This window comes from Pipra filicauda, unplaced genomic scaffold, assembly GCF_003945595.2.
Source record: "Pipra filicauda isolate LSUMZ 115617 unplaced genomic scaffold, ASM394559v2 scaffold90_size2875636_pilon, whole genome shotgun sequence".
Classification (NCBI taxonomy): Eukaryota; Metazoa; Chordata; class Aves; order Passeriformes; family Pipridae; genus Pipra; species Pipra filicauda.
The window spans coordinates 1,005,361-1,031,436 of NW_024105098.1; the positions used below are offsets into that span (position 1 = coordinate 1,005,361).

The 26,076-nt window shown below is 58.0% G+C and overlaps 1 protein-coding gene across 2 annotated transcripts; it reads right to left on the reverse strand.

The window, feature by feature from the left end:
• Window positions 1-1,983: 1,983 nt before the first annotated feature.
• Window positions 1,984-25,987, reverse strand: LOC113989956 (diacylglycerol kinase beta-like). 2 transcript variants are annotated; one of them, XM_027724978.2, is made up of 25 exons: window positions 25,767-25,987; window positions 20,429-20,696; window positions 18,173-18,249; window positions 16,979-17,144; window positions 15,973-16,212; window positions 14,996-15,166; window positions 14,628-14,677; window positions 13,960-14,034; window positions 13,774-13,893; window positions 12,755-12,872; window positions 12,373-12,461; window positions 11,850-11,966; window positions 11,628-11,726; window positions 11,322-11,435; window positions 11,161-11,234; window positions 10,966-11,040; window positions 10,792-10,877; window positions 10,498-10,587; window positions 9,967-10,127; window positions 8,965-9,029; window positions 7,941-8,031; window positions 5,085-5,286; window positions 3,774-3,894; window positions 3,624-3,684; window positions 1,984-3,016 (listed from the first exon to the last, which is right to left on the reverse strand). In XM_027724978.2, exons 2-25 carry the CDS (start codon window positions 20,493-20,495, stop codon window positions 2,918-2,920), a joined length of 2,628 nt encoding a protein of 875 aa, XP_027580779.1. In that variant the 5' UTR covers window positions 20,496-20,696; window positions 25,767-25,987; the 3' UTR covers window positions 1,984-2,917. The 2 variants fall into 2 exon arrangements, with proteins under 2 accessions (XP_027580779.1, XP_027580782.1); XM_027724981.2 differs by lacking the exons at window positions 20,429-20,696; window positions 25,767-25,987 and having other exon boundaries at window positions 18,189-18,249.
• Between the last annotated feature and the right edge of the window lie 89 nt (window positions 25,988-26,076).

Below are 26,076 nucleotides of genomic sequence, written 5' to 3' on the forward strand. Positions count from 1 at the left end.
AAAAAATTTACAGGCTCCAAATTTAGCCGGATGCAGCTCCCACTGAGCGCAGCTCCATCGCGCTGCCGCTGCCAACACCCCTTCAGCCCCGGCACCCTGGATTGGGCACAACCTGTTTCAGTCCCTGAAGGTGGGGACCCCACATCCGGCCAGGAATCACCCTCAATCACCCCAGGACCAGCCGAGATGTTCATCACCACCTTTATTAGAGGCAAGCCCACAGCAGTCCAGGTGTACACAGTAACACGCGCTACGCTACGGACGCCATTCCATGCAGGCAACCACAGCTACACACACAGCGGAAGGAGGGGGCTGGGGCTCCTGTGGGAATGGAGTTCCCAGCTCTTGGGAGTCCCCCAGTGCAGCACTGGCACCGGTGTCTGGGGCTGTTGTTTGGAGTTTCTGTTCTATCCCATGCCCATGGGAACTGGGCTGAGCTCGTAGACACTGAGGGGAATAGAGGGGTTCAGAGCCTCGAGTGTCCCTCAGCTGCATGGCATATTCCTCCCTGGAGCCAGGGACAGCTGGACTGAAGGGTCCCTCCTGGGCTGAGGACCTTTGCATCCTCAGACTAAGGAGGCTGGGAGCTGCCATGCCTGTTGAACCATGCCTTTGGCAGGGTGGGAGCAGGTAGGAGCCATGTCCCCTGGGGCAGGTGGCAGGAACCCTCTCCCTGACCATCAAAGGTAACATCTCTGCCACCACTCCTGGCAGACCAGTGCTGATCTATCGCTGTCTCACTGGTGGCCCTGGGCTCTCCATGCCCTGCAGGACCCATGGCTGAGCACTCCCCCCTGGATTTAAGCTCAGAGGAGCGTTCCCTGCCCATGGTGCTGCCAGAGCCATGGGTGCGGGCATGGGCACATGGGCTTGCTTCCCTGGCTCCACCACCACCGACAGCAAACCACAGCAGGGACCCCAGTGCTGCTCTTTGCCCCGAGCCCAGCAAACTGTGACCAGGGGCAAGGAGCACTGCTGATTCCATGCAGGCAGTGGGATAAAACCCCAGGTTGAGGCTGGGTGGGAAACGGAACCAAACCTGTTGACCTCGCGTGCTGCCATCCCACAGAACAAACTTGCCCTCTTGCTGGCAAAGCTCTGGAGACGGCAGAAGTGGTTTTTTTCACCCTCCCCAAGTGTGGGGCTGTGAGGCACTGCTGCCCTCAGGAACGGGCTGGGGAAATGGAGGCAGCTGGTTCATGGGACTTGGGTTTTGTTTGGCCTTGCTTCAACTGCTTTCACCTGGCTACTCATTAACAGCCACCTCGGGTGAGGAGGAGGAGGGTGGATTTATGCACTGCTGGTGAAGTGTGCCTGTGTATGCAGGTCATGAACACCTCCCTTTCAGCTCGTCGTTCACTCCAAAACATAATAATGGCAGCACCCTCTGCACTGCCAAAGGAATGCTATTGAATGGGGACCTGCAGCATCAGGAGGGACAGGGTGGCTTGTCCCAGCTCTGTGGCAGGGGCATAGTAGGGACAAGCATCAGTTTTCCTGCCAGAGGTGACATCAGTGGGGCACATACTGCTCCTAGCTTGCTCACAGCAGCAAAGCAGCTTCCACCAGACCTAAGGGAGCTGCCTGGGAGCAGGGGCCACCGCTGGAGGCAGTGGGTGCCTGCAGAAGCAACCAGCAGCCCTTTCTATGGGCCAGTCCTGCCAACTCCCGAATCCTGGGGGCCCATCCAGACCCCCACAGCCTCCATGCATTCATCCGTTTTCTGGTCCCTGTGCATCCTGGAGAGAAGCTGCATCACATGATCTATCCATCCATGGGTGACATCAGCAAAACCTGCTCGTGCATCCCAGCTGGGCTCCGGCAGCTGTGCAGGCAGCAGCAACCACAAGACTCCTTGGATTTGGAGTGGGTTTCAGAGAGAGGAGACCACACAGAAACCGAGGTGCAACTGCTCTCCCTTGCTCCCCGCAGCCACCCAGGAGCATCAGAGGCAGCACTGGTTGCACTGGAAAAGCACCAGCCTGATGAAGCACATGGGCAGATGTGTTGAAAAGTAGCAAGGACATCTCCAAGTGAGAAGAGCTGCTGTATGTCTCTCCCCAGGGTCCCCAGCCCCTGGTGCTGGCTGGCAGGCTTTAGGAGAGAGGAAAGTCCATGTGGAAGGAGGTGCCATGGTGGACAGCCAGCAGAGAAGGGAGGTGGTATCTGTGTCCAACCTGGGCTCATAAAAAGGTGACCCCCCAAAGTTCCACCAAAGTTTGCTAAATAAATACATAAATATGAACATGAAGCCCAGAGCTGGGGCACAGGGGTTTCCCAGGATTGGCAGCTCCCCCCAGAATTCCTTTTTTTGCCATTTCCCCATCAAAACAGTCTCCTCCCATCCACCCCACAGTTGTCCCTGTGCACGGTCAGTCCCCAGCCTGTCCCATGCCTTGTGGCTCACAAGGCTGGCACCAATGGCTCTTTGCATCTCTCTTAACCCCCACAGCAGAGAGGTGAGTGGCTGAGACGGCTCCTCTAGTTTAAGGAAATAAATAATCCTCCCATTGCAAGGGTTGGAGGACAGAGAGCCAGTATAGCAAGACATCCAATGGCCTTCAGGAGGGTGAAAAATAAATAAGTGGAGCTTGGCATTGCCTCAGGAGCATGTTCACTCGCAGCTCGGCTGGGGGTATTTAAATAAAGGGAAAAAAATCCCAGTCCTAGTGCTGCTCCAGCAAATGTGCTCCCTGTTTGCCAGTCTGCCTTCACCCACGGTTTCCATCCCAGATGGAGAAGATGCTTGAGGTGGTTGGGAAGGAGCTTCCAAGATCCTCCCAGGATAAATAATCCCTGCTGGGCTTGGGGGGGGGGAGTTTCTGTCCCAGCAGCAGAATTGGGATTTGGGGACCCCCTGCAGCAGGCGGTGGCTGGAATGCCGGGAACCTCCAGGCTGTGGCTCCTTGGATACTGTTTAATCTCGAGTTCGGCTTCTCCTCCTCAGGAAAAAGAAGCTGCTCTTCTGGGGCGGGCCCAGCAGCATTGGCACCTGGCTTTTATGTGTAATTTTGACCTAAAAAGAAGTGGAAAAACCCAGTTCAGTAAGGGGGTCCTGGGCTCTGAGCCCTCCAGGGCATCCCCCAGCCCCAGGACCCTGGGGAGTGACCCCAGCAAGCTGGGAGCAGCTCAGCACCCAGCACCAGGGCAAAGAGCTCTGGAATCACATCCAGGCAGTGGTGGGATGGGGAGAGGATTTATCCTCTGGGCAAGCTGCCTGCCGAATGGTGGGGGATGCCACTGCAGCTCCCCCAGGAAGGGACGCCCCTGTGTCCACTGACCCAGAAAGGGATGAGGGTGTCCCTGTCCCCACAGCTCCCACAATGGCTTGTCATGAGTCCAGGGCCTTCACGGGCACAGTCACAGCTGGTTGGGCTCTGTGGCCACCCGCCAGCATATGTAGGAGCCTTCCTTCAAATTCAGAGGCTTTGCCGCCAGGAGGCAAGGCTGTCCAATCCCACCGTCCTGCCAGCCCCTCCTGCCCCATCCTGCCAGCCCCTCCTGCCCCATCCTGCCAGCCCCTCCTGCCCCATCCCAACATCCTGCCAGCCCCTCCTGCCCCATCCCAACATCCTGCCAGCCCCTGCCCACCCCCACCCTCCGCTCCCTCCCCGGGGACTCACAGTGCAGGACGGCTGCATCCAGGGTTCCCCATCCACCTGCATGGGCAGCAGCTTGGACGTCCTGCAAAGCACAAAGAGAGGGAACAGGGGGTGACACAGCTGTCAGGTTTTGCTGTTGGTCGGGTGCTCAGCTGTGACAGGGACAAAAACCTGATAGTGACGGAGGAACACTGGGCCAGTCTCTTCCCCGCACTCTTCAGCCCCGTGTAGATCTGCCCCATCTCCATCGCACCCTCCAGCCCCACCACCTCCAGGAGGTGGTCACTGAGGTCTGCAAGAGAGAGGGGTCTGAGATCCCATCCCCAGGGATCCCCTACCTACCTTCTGCCATCATGCGAAACATCAGGGCCGGCACAGCAGGGCTGCTGGCTGTCCTGAAGTGCAGCAGGGCTGGTGGCACTGGGGGGATGTGTCCTGATGTCCTTTGTGTTCCATGACCACCATCTGGATGTTTGCAGTGCTGGGCAACGCTGCTATCCAAAATCTCTGGAGCAAAAACTCTCCTGGTCTGCAATAGCACCCAGGCCTATATGGCTGCAGGGTGCCCCCAGCAGCCCTTCAACTGTTTGTTTGCATTGTATGAAATGGTGACACCCGTTCCCTGGGTGCCCAGGGGTGCTGCAGCCTCCCAGGAGCCAGCATGCATGGCAGAATCCTCACTGTGAGAAATCTGCTCAAATCCCTGGGCATAGCCCTTTATCCCAGCTCATCTTGCTCTTCTGGGCCACCAGCAAGGGCACCCAACTCTGACACAACTCAATCCTTCAGGGTTACCTTTCACACACCCCTGCCACTCCACCCCTGAGAAGCCCTCTGAGCCTCCCATAGCATCCTACCCACCCACAAGTGGGGCTGTCCCCGGGGTAGCGACCCTGCTGTCCCTTAAAGTGCCTTTGGGACTGGCTTTTGCTCTGTCCCACTCCCTGCTGCCTGTTCCCACTGGCTCACCCAGCAAGGGAGAGGCAGTGATGGTCAGGGATACGACACCGTCATTCTGGCAGTGTCATTACAGGGGGGCTGTTTCCAACCCCAGACCCAGGCTGTGGGAAGTGGTGGGTGGAAAATCCAGGCACTTTTGCTATTTTGCTGGCTGCTTCTAGCCCACTGTTACCCACTGAGGAATGCTGGCAGCACTTGGGGCTGCCCCTGCCCTGCCACTGGTGACTGCAGCAGTGAGTGCAAGGTGCTGGCCAGGACACAGTGTGGGCACTGTGCTGCTCCTGAACCCCACATCCATGCTGGCAGCGCTGTGGCAGAGCCTGAGAAGAGATGCTTACAAAAGCCCTCGATGCCAGCTCTGCAGCTCTGTTCCAGCTCCTCCTTTGCCACACTGTGGGGTCACCCTGGCACCCCAAAAGACAGTGAGCCAATAACAACCCCTCCAGTGCTGTTGCTCCAGACCTGGGGGTGCCCAGTGCCCCCGTGCTAACCCCACACACTCCCCTATTGCCCATGGCTCACCCTGCACGCAGAACTTCAGCTCCTTGGCATCGGTGACCACCGTGCCGGGCACCTTCTCCGGCGCCTTCTTGCCCAGCCGGTTGTAACCACGCTGCTTCTTGGTCTCGCCCCAGAGGTTGGAGCCTCCGTACATGCTGGGGATGTTGAGGACAGCGATGCCCTCCAGGGACATGTTGCTCAGGTCTAGCAGGGTCCCGTCACACTGCCAGGTACGTGGGCAGTGTCAGAACGTGGGGTTGGGGGGCTGGTGCCCATCACCATGGAGCCCAGCCTCCTCTCCCCGCCACAGGAGCACAGTGTGACACTGGATAGTCCGCCGGGGTGACTGGGGCTGGAGATGCAAATACCCCCACACACTTTGCTTTCCTAGAGCTGACTACCACCACCTCACCCTCCTCGTGCTGCTCTCCCCTCTATTTCCAGAGAAATTTTACTACATGCCCAAAATGGCAGTTTTAAAAAGCAGGTTCCTGGGAGATCACAGAAAACCTTGGCTGGGCTCAGTGCTGTGACCCAAAATAGGAGGCAACATCCCCTCAACCCTGAAGTGACTTCCACCCAAGGAGCTCCAGCACATGATTCCCCACCTCCCCTTGTTCAAACTGACTCCAAAGGACTGGAAAGTTTGGCTGCCCAAAAAATAGCTCAAACTAGTTTGTTTTCAAGAGACACTAGGAAACTAGAAATGAGGCTGGAAGGAAATTATGGGAAAGGTGTCAGAGGGAAAAATGTCAGGTTTTGGACTGAAAACCACAAGACAGCACACAGGACTGGCATCCCAGGTTTTGCTGTTGTACAGCAGGACTGCCCTGGCTGAAAATTCCCTGTAAAAGGAAAAATATCCATTTCCTGCAGCTTTCCCACAGGATTGAAGGCAGCAGCCGTGGAAATGCATTTCTTAACTTCAGGTCTTCTCACACTATCCAGACGCGGATCCCCTTCCTAGATACCTCTGGTGGAAGCAGCTGGTTTCCCATCCAAGTGGAATTTCTTTAGAGCATTCCTATTTTCCTTGAGGCATCTGCTCTCTGCCTGCCACTCTGCACCTCAGCAAACCCCAGCACAGCTTTTTCCTTGCCTCTTGGTGATGCAAAGGCATCTCTGCTCTCACTTGCTGTGCCAAGAGGAATGAAACGGGCTGATAAGCCCCCGCTGTTGCTCTAACTCCAGTTGTTTTCCTCTAGCAAAGGTTTGGAGCTTATTTTTACCTCCCTCTTGGCCAACGCTGAGGACACAAGCCCCCTATATGCAGAGCTGGACGCTCACAAAAGGAAACACCTCGGTGTGTCAGATCTGTTCTGCCTGCCCTGATGCTGCGGGATCTTATTTTTAGCCTTGCACTGAAAGCAAAATGCAGGAATCTTCTAGTCTGGGAGGGAAGAACTATTTCTCCAGGGCTTGGAAAGGATGTAAATCATTTCATTCTCAATACATCTTAATGATATTATGATTTGTAGGAAGAGAAAAGACCTCAACGCTTGAGCAGTGGGTACCAAGCGAAAGGGCTCCGATTTCTTGTGGGACGGACAACGCAGCCTGAGCATCACCCCCAACTGCAGGCACCTTTCCCACCTGCCTGCAAGGCAGTGGGAACCAACCCAGCCACGGTGGGATGGGAGTGAGTTGGCTGCCCAGGGTGAGGGACGATGGGATGCTGCAGGAGCCTGTTCCTGCCCACAGCTGCCCACGCCTGCCCACACACCCACGGGCAGGAGCGATTCTCCCTGTGGAGTCCTCCCTGGTTTGCGTGCCAACGAGCTACAATGGGCCCTTTGAGCAGGGGCAGCTGACGGCGTGCTGGCAGCGAGGCTGGAAGGAGAAATTTGCAGCTGGGGGAAAAAGCAAATTCATTTCCAGGAGTCGTAGAGGGAATGAGTGCCAATTTCCAAAACAAAACTGCCATTTCTCTGCAAGGCTGACAGTTGCCTGGGAGCCGAGGGAGGACAGGCTGCTGCTTTCAACTTCATATACTGTGGGATTAACACTTTCCTGCCAGCGGACTCAGCTGGTGGGGATGTTCGGTGGGGAGCACCTGGCAAGGAATGAGGGGCACCTCATGTCCACCTCCAGCAGCATCGAACCCCACAGACACAGACTTTATCTACCCTGGGACCCTGCTGCGTGGATGGGGAGGGGGGTGAGATGGTTTTGATGCTGCTCTTGCTCCTTCCCACCAGCTTCTATAGGTGCAGCTACCCATCTTGGGCTTTGGGAAGGGATGAAACTCCCGGTCTAGAAACAGGCATAAAAATTGCTCTGCCCATGGCCCCAAGTCTGCAGGGCCAGCTCTCCAGGCTCTGCCCACTCTCTGCCCACCGCCAGCACCCCTGTGCCCACCACCTGCTCTGATTCCCACCAGTCTCTTGTAGCAAGCACTGCTTTTCTCCCCTCACCCTCCAGCCTAAGTTATAAAAGGGTGGTTTATCTGGAGATAAGGAGAGACGGAAGTTTACGGCCGAACCCCCCAGCGCCTCCGGAGAAGTGACAGCGCTCTTAGCAACCATGGGCCCTCCTCCCAGCTCTAATTAAAGGCTGTTTCCATGTCATCCAATGACTGCTGGGAGCAGCGTGAAGTTTATAGAGAGAATATTCCAGGCACGCTCTCGAATACAGCTGGAAGTGGGGAATACAGGCCTATTCTTCTGCCTGCAGCTGGCTGGCTTTGCAGCAAGTGCCGCGTGGTGGAATGGGGGGTCCTGCCAGCAACTGTCTCCTCCCACCACCGTGAGGGGTCAAAGCCATGGTGGCACCCTCTCTCCAAATAGTCAAAAGCCCTGCCTGAAAAACTTATGGCCAACAGCTCCCGAAAAGCCATTGTGCCACGGCTGGAGCCAGGGACCACCCCAGGAAACCCACCTCCACCTCAACATAGTCGTGGAGCTTCTTGCAGGTGGCTGCAAAGGTCTCTGATGTTCCGAATTCGAAGTACCACAGCTTGTTCTTCATCCTGGGGCACAGAGACATGTCAACATCCTGCTTGGAAGGGGTGCCTCGCCCCATTTAGCAGCAAGATGAGCTGCCAGAGATTGTCTGGAGTTGTTGTGCTGGGGACATGAGCCATGGATGGGGACATGAGCTATGGATGGGGACACAAGCCATTCTGGAGAGGAACTGCCAGCATCATGACCCTAGGGAGTTGTGTGATGGGACAAGGGGTGGCTCAGGCAGACCTGGCTTAGACACCCTGTGCAGGGGGAGGATGGGGGTGCTGGGTGCTCCCTTGGCATGGGACAGGCCAGTATATCTTGACAAGGCTGCCGGGGATGGGATACCCCATGGAGGGGATGTCTCACACCTCAGAACCCTCCTGGTACTATGTCAGGCAGCCCCTGACCATGGCTCATCCCCTGCATCAGTTGTTGTGCCGGGCTTTGATGGGGGGCTGTAAGCTGTGAGGAGCTGTAAGCTGAGGGGAGCTGAATTTCAGGGCAGAACCAGACACTGTCATCCATTCAGGATTCTTCTAGCAGGTATTTCTGAACCTGGGGATGGGGATCACAAGCCACAGCTCCTGCTGCCATCACCCCATTTCCACATGCCCCAAGCACAGCAGGAGCGAGCTGTGACCTGCTGCCTGCCTGCCCTGCCCTCACTGCCTGGCCTGCTCCTGCCTGTCCTGGAATTCCATGCTAATTATAAAGCATGAATGAACGTAACTGGGTGCGTGGCCAAGTTCAAGCAGCCTGACACAACACACAGGGCTTGAAGGAGCACCCCAAACCTCTGCCAAGCCTTGCCCTGGACCTCCACCATGCCCTGTGCATGCCCTGCCTGTCTCCTAAGGTTGACCAAACACAAAGTCCCTTTGGCATGATGCATGGCAGTGTCAGGTCATCCCCCCCACACCCAGCTTTCCGGGGGGCTCCTGGGAAGCTGTTACCTGCTGTTGAATTTCTCAGGGTGCTTTTCTCGCATGATGTGGAAGCGGTGGGCGATGGAGGCGTCCTGTGAGGAGTGGGAGCACAGAGACATCAGTGGCACAGCACAGAAACCCCCGCTCTGTGCTCTGTGGGCATACGCCAAGGTACGGGAGCTCAGCTCCTCGTGGTCATCGCTGGCCCCCGGGGCACAAGGACGTGGTGTGGCAGCCATGCCGAGGCGATGGAGGGACCCTCAGCCAGGCTCCTCCCAAAGCTTGTTAAGTGAGATGCAATTAGTGCACTTGGCCTCCTTCCCTCATCACATTGAGGGGATGCTGAGGGGGGAGAGAGGGCTACCAGCGGGGCAGTGGGGCTCCAGGGACACTCTGCACCTTGACAGCTCCCCTAGCAGGGCGGCAGCTCTCCTGAAGCTCATCACACCCTTTCCTTATGCAGGGTGGGGGTGTGTGAGTCCAACTCAGAAGCTGTCACCAAATGCCACCTGCTGTGACACCCCCTGGCAAGAGCTGATGTGAACCCAGAAGCATCCCATAGAGCTGCAAGTGGGCAGCCCACACCACGGCGGCACCCCTGGCCCAGGACAAAAGTGCTGCAAGCCCCTGGGAAGAGAAGGGCTTTCCCAAATCCCTCCTGCTCTCAGAATTGAGCCCCAGCACTGGGGGAAACCCCTGTGGCACAGGGCTGCCAGACTCCCCTGGGTCAGGAAAGCATGGGGGAACGTGGGTCTGAGCACCAAAGCAGGACTTTGCTGATGGGTGCTGTCTTGGCAGGTGAAGTGTCCTCATCTCTGGGGCCCCAAACTTCCCTTGAACCCCATTTAAGCTCCTTTCACATTTTTCCCAGTGGAAAAGAGAAATCCTATGCCTGCTTACGTATCTAAGTGTTGCCATTGCAAATGACAATAAAACCAGAAAAACAAGGCCAGGAGATGAAGGGAGGTTGGGAATGTGAGCAAGGAGGAACAGGGAGGGAAAGACCCATCCTTGGTTCATGGAACTCACCACCCCAATGGAGAAGTAGTTGTTGATGATAGTGGATGGGACAGGATCTCCGTTGGCCTCCCTGTCACTGGGAATAACATCTATCTGCCAGCGGTCCAGCATCACCTCCGTGCTGTGCTCAATGTCTTTCAGGACCTTCATCAAGTTGCCTCCTTCATAGCCTGGAAGGGAAAGAGGAGGATGAAGGAGGATGAAGGGGAGCACAGCCACGTCACAGTTGGGTGTCAAGCACCTGGGGGAGCCTGGGGCTGCTGCTATGCCACATCCTCACAGCAGTGGCAGAGATTTTGGCTAATGGTGGGGCTCTCCTGAAGGAAAAAGTTGGGCAGGACCCAGCTGCAGGGGGGTTGAGAAAGCAGTGGCTGCTCTTTTTGGAGGGGGTGCCTGGAGGCACCAGGCTGAGATGAAGCTCTAACCACATCCCAGGAGCCCAGGAGTCCTCCCTGCCCTGCGATGGCACCCACCCAGCTACACTGGAGGGTCCCCCTGGGCAGTGTGGGCACCCCCTGGGCAGCGCTCATCTGGCCTCACCTCCTCCCCAGCGCAGGCACCGTGCCAGGTCATTGCCCGTTCCCAGGGGCAGGACAGCCACCGGCGGGTGCTTCACCAGGTTCGCCTTATCTGCAATTCAAGGGGGAAGAGAGATTTGGGGCTGACAAGGCTTATTCCTGCTCCTCTCCACGTCCCTCCTCGGCCGGCAGCCCGGGGTGATGCTGTTGTCAGGACCCCCCCCACTTTCACACGGGGAATATTGTGAATCTGTGGCAGATCACCGAGGATGCAGGCAGATGATGCTCTGTAGGAACGCAGCCGTCCCTTGCTCACCTATGCAGTCCAGGATCCAACCCACCGTGCCGTCCCCTCCGCAGGCCAGCACACGGAAATCTGGAGTGTCCCGAAAGAAGTTCAGCCTGGAGAAAGCCAGGAGAGACAAGGTGTGATGTGAGGGAGCAGGGGCTGGCAGGAGAGGGCAGAGGATCAGCTGCAGTGACTCCGTACCCTGGCGCGGGCCCGCCGCGGTCCAGGTTGTACACTTGGCGTGGGTTGAGCAGGTAGTGAAACTTCCGAAGGACTCTGGGAAGAGAAAGGTGTGAGGAACTTTGCGGAGGTGAGTCCCACACCAGGAGTGATGCGTGAGGGACCAGCAGCCCCCATCCAAGGCGGGATGCTCTCCCCGGGAAGGACCCCACCTACCGCTCCCCTTGCCTTCCTCCACTCTTGGGGTTCACAAGCACCAGGAGTGGGTGCGTCCCGGGCCGGGGGCTGATCTGGAGGGCACAAAATGGAGCTGTGAATTCCTGCCTGCTGCGGGGCTCAGCGGCAGAGCTAACCTGCAGCCCAGTGCAGGAACCTACCTGCAGCCCTTGCCCATCCACTGTGGTGGAGTTGAACTTGAAGCCTTGGGTGTCCTCGGGGGTGGTGCTGGCAGGGGAGTCGCTCTCTGATCGTCGGCAGTGGGACTGCCTGTCCTTTGGGGAACAGAGGTATGGATGCCCACACTGCCCCAGAAGGCAGTGCCAGCACCTGGGGGAGGCAGGCTGGCCTCAGTGATGCCCTGATGGGTGCCTATCACCGGCAGCAAGGAGGGGGGCACTTACCAGAACAAGGGAGGCACTTACCATTACAATAGGGTCACGTACTAGGATGAGAGGGGCACTTACCAGGACAACCGGGCAGATGTAGGATGGCAACAAGATGTGGTCCCGCAGTGGGCCCCCATCGCACTCTGGCTTCACGTGGGAGGCACACTTGTTGTGGAGCTGGAGGGGCAGGAGGAAGGGATGTTGAGCAGGGGACACCTGCCATCTCCCGCCTGTGAGCCTCTCCTCCCCAGGCTGACCGTGCAGGGGGACTGTGGGTGCGCCCCAGCCCCCTGTACTCACGGTGACTTGGCACCAGACGCAGTGCAGGCCGGTGATGCCCTGGTAGCACTTGATGCTCTTGTGACACCTGTCGCACTTGACGGGGGAATTGCCCTCGATCCAGGTGTGCTGCATCACCTGCAGGGCACAGGGGGACACTGCAGGCACACGACCGACCCACAGGCTTCTCACTCCTGCTAAGGGCGGCTGCCACGATTTCAGAAGCTTGTCCTGCAGGGATGCTGACTGATCCAATCCAGCCTGTCACACAGCTGACTTCCCTCCCTGCTGTTCCATGCGGCACAGCAGGGACACCTGTTCCCCAGCCTGGAACCACGGCAAACCTCGGGGCTGAGGTCCTGTGAGTGCCTGGGGACTGGGGACAGGGTGCATCCTGCAAGGTTTTGGATGCTGGGAATGCCCATGAGCTGCTGCCCAGGATGAGAGGGGCAAATCCCAGGGGAAAAAGCCATGTGGGATCAGAGCAGGAGACCAAGGGGCCAGGAGACCCACTGACTCAGAAATGTGCCGGCTGTCTACTCACGCTTGTGTTTCTCTTGGATTTAACGTAGGTACTGATGCAGGAGGCAATCTCTTTGGACACACACCTTTCATGGACTGTATACTTGCAGACTGGTGAGAGAGAAGAATCATAGAAAGAATCATAGAAGAATTCTTGGAAAACCCTTCTAAGACCACTGAGTCCAACTGTTGCCCCAACACTACCAATAAACCATATCCCCAAGTGCCACGAAGGAGATGGTGAGCATCACTCTCCAACATGGGAGCTGTCTCCTCCCCTCTCACCCTGCAGTACTCACGGGGCTCAGCACTAACAGGGACCAGTCCCCTCTCCCCAGGGCACTGGATGGAGTGGGAGCCACCAGCCTGGGGGTGCAACATGCTGGCAAGGATCCAGGACTCACAGGAGCAGCAGAGGCCCTGCTTGCGGACCCCCAGCAGCATGGTGCGGCAGAAGTTGCAGTAGGCGGGTTTCTTGAAGTGCTTCAGCCTCCAGGCATGCTGCCCATCATCCTTCACATTCTGCAGGGCAGTAGAGTGGAGGGTGAGGGGTCACTCCCCTGCTGCCGGGGGTCCCAGAGCCCTCAGCCCACCATTTTTATCGTCTTTTCATCCCCTTAAACCCCTCACTATGTTTGTAGGAGTTTGCTCCCAGCAGGCTCATGGGCTCCCCCTGCTCCCCTTCTCCCTGGTGTTTCTCCAAGCATGCAGGCCCTGGGCATGTCCAGCTCCAGGCACCAAGCTCCAGCTCCCACGGCCCCTTGGCACAGCCCAGCCACAGGGAGGATCTTGGTGGCTGACAGGAAGGTGACTCCACATCTGGGACCAGGCCATCACCACAGGGTGACAAAAGCACAAGCCTCTTACAGCTGGGGCCAGGCAAGAGCACTTTGCAGGAGCCAGTTAAAATTCCTTGCTTTCTTGAATTTTCCTGCCAGAAAGCCTGTCCCCCACCCCCACCTCTCCATGGGAAGCATGGGCACCATGAGCAAAAACACAGATTTTTCCCTGCAAACTATTATCCAATGGCCAGGGATGCACCTGAAGGAAATGAAGGCCAAAAGGATGAAAAAACACCACAGAGAAATAAGGGGGGTTCCAACTGCCCCATCTCCGCTCTTTGAAGCTCGCCCCATAAGAGGAGTTACCATTTTAGGTGCTCACCTTAATTTTTGATTAAATATTCATCTAACTGGATTATGCTGCAATAGCAAGGAGTGAGCCCAGCCTTCTTGGGCATGGCAGCTGGCAGTGACTACAGCTCAGAACTGAGCTTGGGAAGATCTGGGGGCAAAGGGGGCAGAGTGGGGGTGTCAAAAGGGTTGGGGGCCAGTGTAGGGCTGTGTGGTGGTGTATGAGTGTGTAGTCTGTTGCTGGAGGCAGGCTGGATGCAGCCAAAGCAGGTCCCTGTGGGGGCACTCACCGTCTCCATCCCCAGGAGGACCAGCAAGGGGATGGTGGTCATGCCACCCCGGATCCATTCCTCCAGCGTCACAGTCCCATCGTGATCATAATCTATCTCCTCCATCATCGCCTTCAAGATCTGGAGGAGGAAAAAAATGTAGAGATCCCCACATCTGCCCCAGCTGCCCCCAGCCCCAGCACTCACGGGCTTCAGCTCAGTGGAGTCCCACTCCAGGTACTCAGCCACGTGCACCATCTGGTTGATGATACGATCCAGCTCCTGAGCACAGAGAGACAGTGGTGCCCGATGCTTAGGAATGGCTTCAGGCATGAGCAGAGTGTTCAGCCCCAAGCCCCCAAACTGGGGATGTATCAGGTTTATGTTTCCATATGCCCAAGGCCACCCCAGTCCCCACCCGCACAGGAGGGGCAGCGACACCCCAGTCCTCAGTGGGTGCTGGGAGTGGTCTTCTGCCCTGAAAACATGCAAGAAAATCTGCAGTAGGATTTCCCTGGGAAAAAATATTCTGACAAACCAGATTTTATTTGCAACAGGTTTCAAGGGCGATACCCAAAGAACAAAGAGAAAACATCCCAAGGGAGAAGGAGCAGTGCATTTTTTCTCCTCTGAAACACCATGACCTGACGCAGAGCTACAATTCCTGGTTGGGTGGATTTTTTCTTGCTGCTGCTGGATGCAGTGGAGCTGGCATGCGTCTCCCAGCCCTGCGGTCCAGCTGCTGCCTTCCTCCTCCTTTCCCATATTGCTGCCCAGCTCAGAGCACCTCACCTTGGGAGTGGGCACCTCGGTAGTGCCCTGCCTGCTTCCAGCCCCCCGAGGAGCCCCCTCTTTGTCTCTCATGGAAGGCTCACCGAGCTGTCCAGGAGGCCGTTTCCATCAGTATCGTAGAGGCGAAACATAACTGGAGGGAGGAGAGAAGCTGCTGATAGAGCCCAGCCCTGGAGCACCCCGGGGCACCCCAGGCACCCAGCTCCATGCTGCTGGGGCTCTGAGGTGGGAGCAATGCTGTGCCGGCTCAGCTGGGGTGAGATGTGACCCTGGGGCTGGGGGGTATCAGAGTAAAGCCCCTCTGCCAGGCATGGGTAACGCACCCAGGAGCAGAGGGGGATGCTGAGTGGTTTTCCCAAATGGGCAGGAACATCCAGCTCTGCACCCTTCCTTGGGCAAACCCCCCTCAGGTGACCCCCTCCACACGGCATGACCACAGGGTCCCACTTACACTCCAGCTTGTCCTCTGCTCGTCCCCTCTCCAGCAGCGACAGGTAGCAGACAATGTCCTTCAGGTGGACCACCTGGGCCAGGGCGGTGGGGGGGGGAGCAGGGGGGGCTTTGAGGGAGCTGGGGCTCTTCCGCAGGCTGAAGGGTAACCTCTTCTCCACGCTCCTCGTGCCTGTGGGCAGGAAGAGAGGCCACACGCAGGAATGACACTGGGCCCAAAGTCATCCCCAGGTGGGCCTCGGAGGCTCTGCGGGCAGGGACCCATTCGTCATGGGGCCGAGTGGCACCACAGGGGAAGGGCTGGGGACACAAAGGGGGTGTGGGGCTGGGGCCCATCACAGGAGAAGAGCTGGAACACAGAGAGGATGTGGGGCTGGGTTGGGAGCACAAAGGGGGCCCGGGGCTGGGTGCCATTGCTGGAGCAGGGCTGGGCACTGCCACTCAATCCCTGGGGCACAGACTCCCATCCCTCAATCACTGCAGGTGCAGGTGGGATGAGTAGTCAGAGCCCATGGGGACATGTCCTGACGGGGACAAGCACCCACCCAGAAGGAGTGAGAAGCTCAGTGGGCAGTGAGGCAGCTTGCTGGGGTGCCAGGACAGCCCACGCTCGCCGCCGCCCGTGCCGACAGCAGCCTTTGGCAGATGGTGGCTCTTGGCAGAGGGGCCCTTCCAATGCTTGCCTCCTCGGGGGCTGGCAGGAGCCGGGCAGGGGGCAGCCATGACTCACCACCCCATCTCCCCCTCCCTACGAGCTGCTGCCGGGTAATTAAGGCATTGACTGGTGGGGGCTCTGTGGGATGGGATCAGTGGCTTAAGTTTGCCAAGCAAAGGTGTCAAGATGACAAGAACACTCAGAGTTTGGAAGGTCACCACCACCATGACGGGGACCTGACCAGCTGCACTGCCAGGGCACGGAAACTGCGGAGGGCTTGTCACTGCCCGTGTCCCCTCAGGTGGAGTCCCAGCCAAGCTCACCTGGTGACTGAGGGCTGAGCAGAGACACGGAGGAGATCCTTGAAGAGCCTGAGGAGTTGTGAGCAGAAGCGGTGCCGGTGGTGGACTTCTGGGAGGATGATCTAGACCAGCTGGGGGAGGCACTGGGGATCGATGCTGGGGTGAGGGATACTGGCTGCAGCTCAGCCACGTTGCTGTGGCAGCTCTTGGGCTCAGGAGTGTGTCGTCCCAGGGCACTTCGAAGCATTTTCCCATTGATCCCTGCAAAGTAAGATATATGCCCGGGGCAGTGTGACACCAAGGTGCCTGCGCCCCTTACTTCAGGAACTGTGTGCTGAGTGCTCGCCCTGGGTCCTCTCTGCTAGCCCCATGCCTCTCTGTCCTAGCATCTCAGCCCCAGGGATCTCTGAGAGCCACCATGGGTGGCCCCCTCAATCTCCTGCCTGTCCCAGTGGCTCCCAGCAGTGCTTCCATCCCTGGATGATGTCCACCACAGTTCTTGGGACCAGACAGGGAGGATGTTGTCCTTCACCATCAGCCAGAGTCCAGTGTCCGGGGAGGTTCTCCTTTTCCTTTTGCAATTTATAGTCCTTTCAGTAGATGTCTCCATGAGCCACAAATCCACTCGGAAAGGGCTGGGGGAGGCAGACTTGGGTGCTTGGCACACAACCCCTGCTCCAGGTGCTGCTGAGTGCAGGGTGGCTGCCTGCACCAGTACCTGTGACAGGGGCATAGGCAACCTCACTCTGGATGGAGATGCTGACTTGGGCTCTGAATGCACAAAGGAAAGGGAGGAACCAGTGCCATGGTGCCCTGTGGGTGCCCATCCTAGGGAAATCCCTCCCTGGAACAGCAAAGGGCCCTGGGAGCCCACCCGTCGGATGGAGAAGAACTGGGTTGTGTGCTGGCCCGATGCCACCCGCTTCAGGTGCCACTCCCCAACCTCCATCCCCGTGAGCAGTTTGGGAGCAACCCCACCATGCCACGGTGCCCCGGCATGCCCAGCTGGGTGGCAGGGTGGGCTCACCGAGGGTGCTGTGCTGTGAGACACCGGGGCTCTGGCGCTGGGTCTCGGGGGAGGCTTGGCATATCTTACGCTTGAAGGAGGTGAAGAGGTGTTGGCAGAGCTCCTCAGGCACATCCGCCTCCAGGTAGGTCTTCATGAAGAGGCGGAAGCCCTCGTAGTCGATGGGCTGGGGAGGAGACCGAGGAGGAGGATAGAGGTGCCCCAGGCACACCATGAGGGTGCAGAGGAGGAGGATAGAGGTGCCCCAGCCATACCAGGAGGGTGCAGAGCGGCCAGCGTGGGTGGGGCTCCATGCCCTCGTCCCCCCTCACTGGGCACATCAGCTACACAGCCCTCCCTAAAGCTGCTGGCTTCCCAATTCCCAGTGTGGGATATAACCTAAAGGGACCCAGAGGCAGCAGGGCCAGAAATGTCCAGTGCCAGCGTGGCTCAGCCAGGCCAGTGGTGCTGGGATCAGGCTCAACAGCCAGGGCAGGAGCTGAAGGAGTGGCAGGGAAGGGCAGAGAAGCAGGACCCTCCAGCCTGCCCCCCGCCCCTGGGGACTGTCATCCTCCTGAGGTCTCCTCCCCTCCTCCCTCCCCACTGAGCATTGCCACTGTGTGGGGATGATGCCTTCCCAATGGCTTTTGTGGACCCAGCTGGAGTGAGGGTCCTGTGGTGCCCTGGAATAGTGGGGTAGCTTTGTGCCCTTCCTCACCATGGTCAGCTGACTGACATTCCTCATTTTGCCTTGATTCTAGTGATTACAGCCCCCGTGGAAGGCTCTGTCCTGCTGGCACACTAAGAGGTCTCTCTGAAATCACTACTCAGAAAAAATAATCCCAGCCTTCTTTGGGGGAGAGTGAGAAGGCACAGACCCCTCCCGTCACCACACCGGCAAAGTAATTTGCTTTTCAGGGAACAGTAAATCTCTCCCACATTCTGCCTGGCAAGGGAATGCCCCAAAAAGCTCTCAGCAAGGCAGCCAGCTGCCAGCACCCATGGCAACATCACTGGGATGGGGTGGTGTGCATGGACCCCGGGATGGCCAGGGAGTCCAGTCCTGGGAGCACGACCATGGGGAGAGTTGGGGGACAGCCAGCCAGCCCTGCCTTCTCCCAGCTGCTTTCAGGGATGGGAGCCAGGCTGGGGGAGCTAGCAGGGGGCCAAGAGCTGCCAGCAGCACAGGGGAATGCTGGCAGGACAGGGCCATACCTGTTCGGGGTTGTACCTCGAGAGGACGCCGTCCCCATGGAACTCCTCCAGGACATCCTTGAGCTTCTTAGTGGAGTCTGGGGAGACAAAGGCACTGTGCTGAGCATGGCCACGCTGAGCACCCTTTGTCATCCATGAGCAGGACGGTGCAGAGGGGTTTATCTGCTGGATATACAATTTCTGAATCCTTCCATGCCTGGAAGGGGCCATCCATGCCCTGCTTCCCCTTCCACCTTCAGAGGGCAGGGCAGTTATGGAAAGCTGGCCTGGGAGCTTTACATATATAGAGAGCTTCCTTTTACCTGTATGAAAATGAAAACAAAGCCAGAGCAAAGCAAGGAAAGCCCAAACCACTCCCCAGTCCTGGCTGCTCGGGAGATGATGCTGAGCACATCCCTGAATGTCCCTGCCCCAGTGCAGAGCTCTGGGTGAACGCTGGCACCCCTTGGCAGCCCCAGCCATCCCAGAGGCTGCCTTGGGCTGCCCACTGGCATCCTTAGGGGGTGCCAGGAGGGAGAAATAGAACAGTATCCATAGAATCATGGAATCATTTAGGTTGGAAAAGCCCTCTAAGATTGTAGAGTTCAACCATTAACCCAGCACCAGTGCGTTCACCACTAAACTACATCCCACATCTACATGGCTTTTAAATCCCTCCAGGCATGGTGACTCCACCACTGCCCTGGGTGCTTGTTTCAGTGCTTGACAACCCTTTTTAGGGAAGAACTTTTTCCTCATGTCCAATCTAAACCTCCTCTGGTGAAGTCTGTGGCCGTTTCCTCTTTGGATTGCTCTGTGCTAACTTCTATACAAGCAGTAATGACCTTTCCTGGCTGGGTGTTGTCAGGGCTGGAATGTCTTGAGGGACATTGGTCCTTCCGAAATAGAGAAAAATAGGAAAAGAAGAAAAAAAAAAAGATCAAGGGGAGGGAACATTCAGCCTTCACCTTCACACACATGTCTGGGTACGTGCATTTAAAAGGTTCTTGGACACACTAGCCCTGTTAATTACTGTGAAATCCTCTCTCTGAGTGGGGGCTGTGCTGGCTCTGATCCCCCCCGCCCTCCACTGGGGATGGAACTCGGCACTGGACCACAACTGTCTGGGATGTCTAGGGTGTTCAAAAAGGGGTTTCCTGGCCATTGGGCTGGGATGACCCCCCAGCCCTGCCTTCCAGCCCAGTGCCAGGCCACCCTCCTGGGGAGGAAGCAGCTACCCATGTTGCAGCCTTGCTGGCCACGCTTCGATTAACGAAATGAAGATGCTGTCTGTGTTTTGAGCCCAGCATTACAGATGGTGTTTTAGGGTCTGGGATTCAGCAAAGCAGAGCCCATCCTCCAGAGAGGCAGGATGAGATGCAGAGAGGGATAATGCACACACACCTCTGCCTGCATCCCCATCTGCCCCTGCCTGAGGTCTATGGATGAGGAGCAGAGGCCTGGGGAGAACTTGCCCCCACTCTCATCCCTTTGATACACAGTGTCCCCAAAGACAGCCTCAGAGGGTGCTTGGGGTCCTCTTTGCCTCTCAGTCCTCCCCCATCCAGCCTGCTCACCCCAGGGTCGTGCCAATCCTGCAAAGCAACACTCCTGAGATTCTATACCCCTTCTTCCTTCATCCTGTCATCCTGGCTGGGCTTTCCTGACCATCCTGCCCTGCTCTCAGCACCTCCCTGGGCTGTGCTGCTTCTCTATCAACTGCTGTGAAGAGCACACCCGGCTCTTTGGCAGGCAGGACCTCAAGGACTTGGTTTCAGACCCCTGGGCTTTGCCCAGGGTCCCTCTCCAGCTGCTCCCAGCTCCAGAACCCTCCGGCAGTGCCACCAACCTCCATCCCTCGGCAGGAGCTGCAGAAGGTTGCTCTTCAAAAGCACTAAGGAAAATTACCACAGAGGGTTGGCAACCCAAGGCAAGCTGTGGAGCAGCTCCGTGTGTTTGGGAAAAGCCAGTCTGCTTTCCTGGTTGGCATTTCACTTTGCTAACGAACGTGGGAGCCCGCCGCCTTCAGAGGGACTGAGCCGTGCTCACGTGTCCAGCCCCCAGAGCTCAGCTAAATCCTCCCAGGCATGCAGGCACAGGGATCCCCACCAGCCAGTGTTGGGGGTCGGGGACCTTCCCAGCCTCCCCATCCAAAATCTAAGGAGTTACCTAGTTCTCCAGGAGGACACTATGAAAACGCAGGGTGCCAGTCTGGCACAGATCAGCAGGACTTTTCGACCCCTTCTCCCTGTCCCAGGAGGGGCAGAGGGTACTCACAGTCTGTGTACTGCTGGAGCTGGGCAAACTCGGTGGGGCTGAGCGAGATCCACATGCCATCACTCATCTTTGGGCAGCAGGGCCCGTGGCGAGGGCCACCGGCTGCTGTGCTGTCGTGCCAGGCTCAGTGCCACAGGTCCCCGCCGTCCACTCGGTCACACTGGCACTGAGAGGAGCGTGGGAGGCTCTTGGACTGCTGGCATCATCCTGCTGAGCCCGTGGGCAGTGAACCCCAGAGCTTCAGGGCACCTGGTCAGCACCTTCCTCCCTGTAGGGGGGCAGAAAGAGAGGAGGAGGTCAGCAGTGCCTCGCCCACGGCGGGCAGGGGCTGGGTCCTGCTGCACTGGCTGCCCTGCCACAGTGCCCCGGGGAACAGTCACCTTCAGCAGGGGGATCTGTGGGGCAGGGGGTGCGTGAGCTTGGAAATGGGGTGCCAGGGTGCTTTCCCAGCTGGGAAGGGCCCCCCACTGCAGATGTGGGGGACACTTCCTCCAAGGAACAGGGAGGGGAGTGTGTGGGCTGCAGCAGGGGATTGGTAGAAAGAGGGGTGAGCACAAGGGTCAGGGCACCTCGCTGTGTGACCATCCCCAGTGCTTGGTGTCCCTGGGGGCAGTCCCCAGCATTTTCCAGGGGAACCCAGCATGAGGGGCAGAAGGAAGGGCACAATTAATTACAGAAGACACAGCACCTGGAGGCAGGGGATCCAAAAGAGATGAAACTTCCAGCTCACTCCACCTCTAAAGCTGGTGGTGACCGTCAGAAAATCATTGTAAATGAAAATCTACAGTCAAAACTGAGTACTAGGGAAAAATCTGCGTCACAGAGAACCTCCAACCAAGGGGCCCTCTCCAGGCCACACATTTTCAGGCTTCAAAACTGATTAGTTTTTCCATTTAACCAAATTGGTCATCAGGCAAAGGGCAACATTTGGAGGAGGTGGTTGTTCTCCAAGGAATTCGATCTTCATTTTAGGGTCGCTTCCCTGCCAAATGTTGGCTCCCAGTTTCCACCAGCCTGAGCTCTCTCCAGATGGACTGGAGAAAGCAGAGCAAGGATGAGCTGAGAAAGGGGTCACAGGACTTGGGGTGATGGTCAAGGAGCACCCACCCCCCAGCTGACTGCAAGTCTTCATTCACAGAAAAAGGTATTTGATTAAAGTGTGTGAGTCATTTGTGGGAGTTGTCAGGTCTCACATGCCACACCAATCCCAGTTGGTGTCCCTAGGGATGCACCAGCAGCAGTCTCTTAACCCCTCATTCTTAGGGCTTTCCCCAGTATTTCTTTACTAATGCTATTTTGGCTTTATATTCAGCTGCTACAAGTGCTCCAGGCAAGATGTGGAGCCAGGAACAAAGCCTGGTGTTGGCGGAGGAGGGAGCAAATCCTCCTCAGGGCTGTGGGGAGGATGGTGACCCCTGAGTGAGCAGCACAGGGCTGAGCACCCATCTGGATGGCTGCCAAGGGGTTTTCCAGCTGCAGGGAGTGACTGCACATCTGGAGAGGAGCCACCAAACCCTGGGCATACATTTGCTGGAGTTAAACGCCATGACAATGCTTAGTCCTGCTCAGTCCTTTCCTCCTGGGAGGACACAGCTGCTGGAGCCTTGTTCCACCCCTCCATGGCCTGGGGCTTCTTGGCTCCTTCTGAGGCTGCCCGGAGGGCTGTGGAGCTTGGGGACCCTACAAAATGCTGCTTCTGCCCAGAGTGGTGGGGGGATGGCTGTCCCAGGATAGGGAGGAGTGCCCTCACTGCTCTGCCCTGAGGCACCTGTGGGGAGACAACACATAATCCTGGAGGAAATGTCACCTTCCCACCCTCATTGGGGCTCTGTGGCCTCACAGCAACTCACCTCCAGCCTACGGCTATCCCAGCTCATCCTGGCAGCTCTTTGTCCCCATGCCACCAACTGGGGACAGGCTGGATGCAATGGTGGTAGGGCTAGGAAAGAACTACCCCATGTCTTTCCACACTGCCATCAGTTTTGTGGGAATCTTCATCTTGGGAAAAGCACAAGCAAGAACATGGTGTTTGCTCCTTTCCTGGATGATCAGTTTGTCCCAAAGTATCTCCAAGGCTGGCCCAGAAGAACTCAATCCATAAGAAACCCCCAAAAGTGCACGCAGACTTCATGTTTCCTGGCAAATGAGCTGTTTGGTTTGATCAGAACCTATTTTTCATTCTAAATTTATCCAAGGAGAGGCTGAGAGCACAGAGCTAGTTAGAAGGAAAGGCAAAGCGGGGGGGACATGGCTGGCTCCAGCTGCCTGAAGGAGTTCGGGAGCACTGAGCCCTCCCATAACAGACGGCAGCAAAAATATCCCTTCCTTCTTTTAACGACGGGTGATGGGGCGGCACCAAGCGGAGCTAATTGGGCTATCCCAAGGGGCTTTCCCCCAGCAAAAGCTGGAATAACAAATGCCACTTCTGGCAAGTCAGGCACGGATTTCAGGAAGGGCAGGAAAAAGCCTCCTTAGGAATCCAGCTGCTCCTCGTTTGGCTGCCCTCTGAATTGTCAGCGGCAAATTATGTACTATTAAATCAAATTCGCCTCTCGCTAAAAATAGCTCCCTACTAGTGTTACAAATAACACCGGATTACCCTGCCTGAAAGCGCTCACCGGGACGTGGCCCCTCTCCCCCTCCTCACTCCGTGCCCGCCAGCCGCGCGCGTGGGCTCGGCCGCTCCGCCGGCACCGAGGGCAGCTAAAGTGGCTGGGGGAGGATGGAAAGGGGGGAGCCCGGAGTCCCCCAAACCCTCCCAGGGGATTAGGTGGTGCTGGAGCCCTTGAGAAGCTGCATGGAGCATCCTGCCAGCCCCGGTGATGAAGGAGGTGCCATAGGGAGCATCGATGGGTACGGGCAGACATGCGGCTCAGTGGGAGCCAGGGCCTGGCCATGCAGGGCCTGAAACACGTCAACAAGGGAAATGCCAGGCGGGAGCTGGACATGGGCCAGTCCCCGTTGGTGAGTGGAGCCCGGACAAGCAGCAGGACCAAGCCACCAGGAACATCTCCATAACCCTGAGAAAGGGCTGCCCATGGGCACCGCCAATGTCCAGGGATGGGAGTCTCCCAGAAGCAGCGATGGGACAGCAGAGGAGCTGTTTTTCCAGCCAGACACCCTGCCAGAAGCCTCCCCACCAGCCCCTGGCCGCTGGCTTCCCAGTGCTGCTGAGGATGGAGGACCTAGCTCCTCCATCACACCATAGTGCCATGGGGCTCACCGTGGCATTGGGAGGGCCTGCTCCACTGACACCCACCTGGCATCTCCGGGACTGGATCTACTGATGGGGACCTAGTTCTGCCCATGCTGGAGCAGAGAACCAGGGGCAATGGGATGGCAGCTTCCAGGTGCTGGCAGAGCCTCCAGCCTCTGACCAGCTCCCACAGGAGCATGTGGATGGGGCTGCAGCACGTGCCCTGCAGCAGATTTCTGCTTCAGATGCCCTTTGGGAAGGAAAAACATCGTCGGTCTCCTTGAGCTTCAGGATACAGCACGAGGAGGGAACACTCCTGCCGAGCACACGCACAGGGGCACGTGCAGAGGCTGTGACTCCCCGACGGCAGCGGGACACAGCGCAGGACGACGCCGGGCCCTTGCCTGTGTCCCTGCTCAGGCCTGCAGAAAGCCACAGTCAAGTGACACATCTCCTCCTGGGGCAAAGCACGGCAGGTCCCTGCAGGAATGGCATTTTCCAGCCCGCCCGCCCCATCTTTTGGAAAGATCAGCCTATTTTTGTGTTGGATGGGGAGAGGCCCCTGAGGCGGTGGGTGGAGTGTAAATCCCTCCTGTCCCACTGCAGCAAGCAAACCCCAACCAAGTCACGCTCAAACTGTTTTCTGCATTGACAGAAGGCACTTTTCTGCATTTTGCCAGCCCAAGAGGACACTCAGGATCAGCCTTTTCTATTCTCCAAGCCTGTTGCTGTCTACACATTCCCCTGGCCCTTTGACCACCCACCCACACAGAGCCAGGCATGCTGTCCGGGTACCAACTTTGCTTTGAGTTCTGAGCACCTGCATGGCACACAGGCAAGGAAAGGTGCTGGCAGAGGTGCCCAGAGCATCCTTGCTCTCCCACACAGGGAGGAGGGTGGCCACGGCCAGTCCTCTGGCCCCAGAGTTGGGCTGTGGGTGTACTGACTCCCAGCTGGGCGCTGGGAGGGCTCGGCTCAACCCTGTGTCAGCGGGGACCCAGCACAGCACCCCTGGAGCTCACCCCCACCCAGGGCCAGGACAGCTTGGTTTACACCCCAGGGACACCAACAGCTTCCTGACTTACTACTGTTGCCTTTTTAGAGAATAATTTTGCTGGCTGAGTTCAGAGCAGACTGGATCTGAGCTAGGATGCCTTTGGAGCAAGATTCATCCCCTCACCGCTGTCCCTGCAGGTCCCAGCCAGACCAGACCTTGTCTCATGGAAAAGACCCTTCCCATGCCAGACAGGGAGGCAAATGCTGGCCCTGCAGCCTAGGGGATGGGATTCTCCCTGGGATCCCACCCCCATCACCAAGCCCAGGGCTTCAGGAACGCTACAAACCTGGCAGAGGGAAGCTCTGGCTCTCTCCCTGTGGAAATCCTGCAGCCATGGGTACCATGGGTTAACCACACCTTGTGTAGGATAACATTGCATTCTGATAGCTTTGAAATACATTCTTCTCCCCTTTCATCTCCCAACACAACCTGCAGAACAAGTCCCATCCAGCCTCCTTCCACAGGCCAGGCACGCTGAGTACCTTCTCGGTCCTTCTGCCCTCCAAAGCCAATGGCCCCAGCAATTTTTACTTAACAAGAAAGACACTAACGAGCTTTTCTGGCCTGGCAACACATGGGAACGGCTGGATCAGGCTGTTCTTCTGCCCAGCCAAAGGATGGGTAGTTTTATAGCCAGGCTGAGAACCAACACATGCTGAGACACCAGTGAAGGTGGCATAGCCCCTGGGCTGCGTTAGGGGCTCGCTGGCTGCCATGCTCCCCACCCTGGGGACAAGAGGATGCTGCCCTCTCCTTCTCCACCCTTTGGGAAGCATTTCCCAGGGGCTGAGCCAACGCCCGGGCACCGGGAAACCCGACACCCCAAACCCAGCGCTGCCCCGTTCCTTCAACGCCTGTACCGCTCCCCAAACCGCTCGGGAAGGGGTCACGACCAGCCCGAGCAGGGTCGCGGACTCCGAGGGCAGCGGACGGGAGCCGACGTGTGCTGCCGAGCCGGTCCCGCGTGGGGCGGGGGATCCCGCGTGGATCGGGGGGTTTGCCCACGACTGAAAGGCGTGTGAGCCCACAGGGGTCCTCGGCCTCCCCCCGCCCAGCCCCGCGTCCCCCCGCCGCTGTCCCCTTACTTGGCGGCGGCAGCGCGGTGCCATCGGCGGGACCGGCCGGGGCGCTCCGGCGGTGGCTGCGGGGCTGGCGGTGCCCGGGAGCGCTGGGCAGCCCGGCGGCTGCGGGGCTGGCGGTGCCCGGGAGCGCTGGGCAGCCCGGCGGCTGCGGGGCTGGCGGTGCCCGGGAGCGCTGGGCAGCCCGGCGGCTCCGCGCTCCCGCGGCGGGGCGGGGATGGGGGGATGCGAACGGGCCCGGCCCGCCCCGCCGCTCCGCTCCGCCCGCCTCCGCCGGCACCGGCGGGCGGCCGGGGCGGGAGGAGGAGGAGGAGGA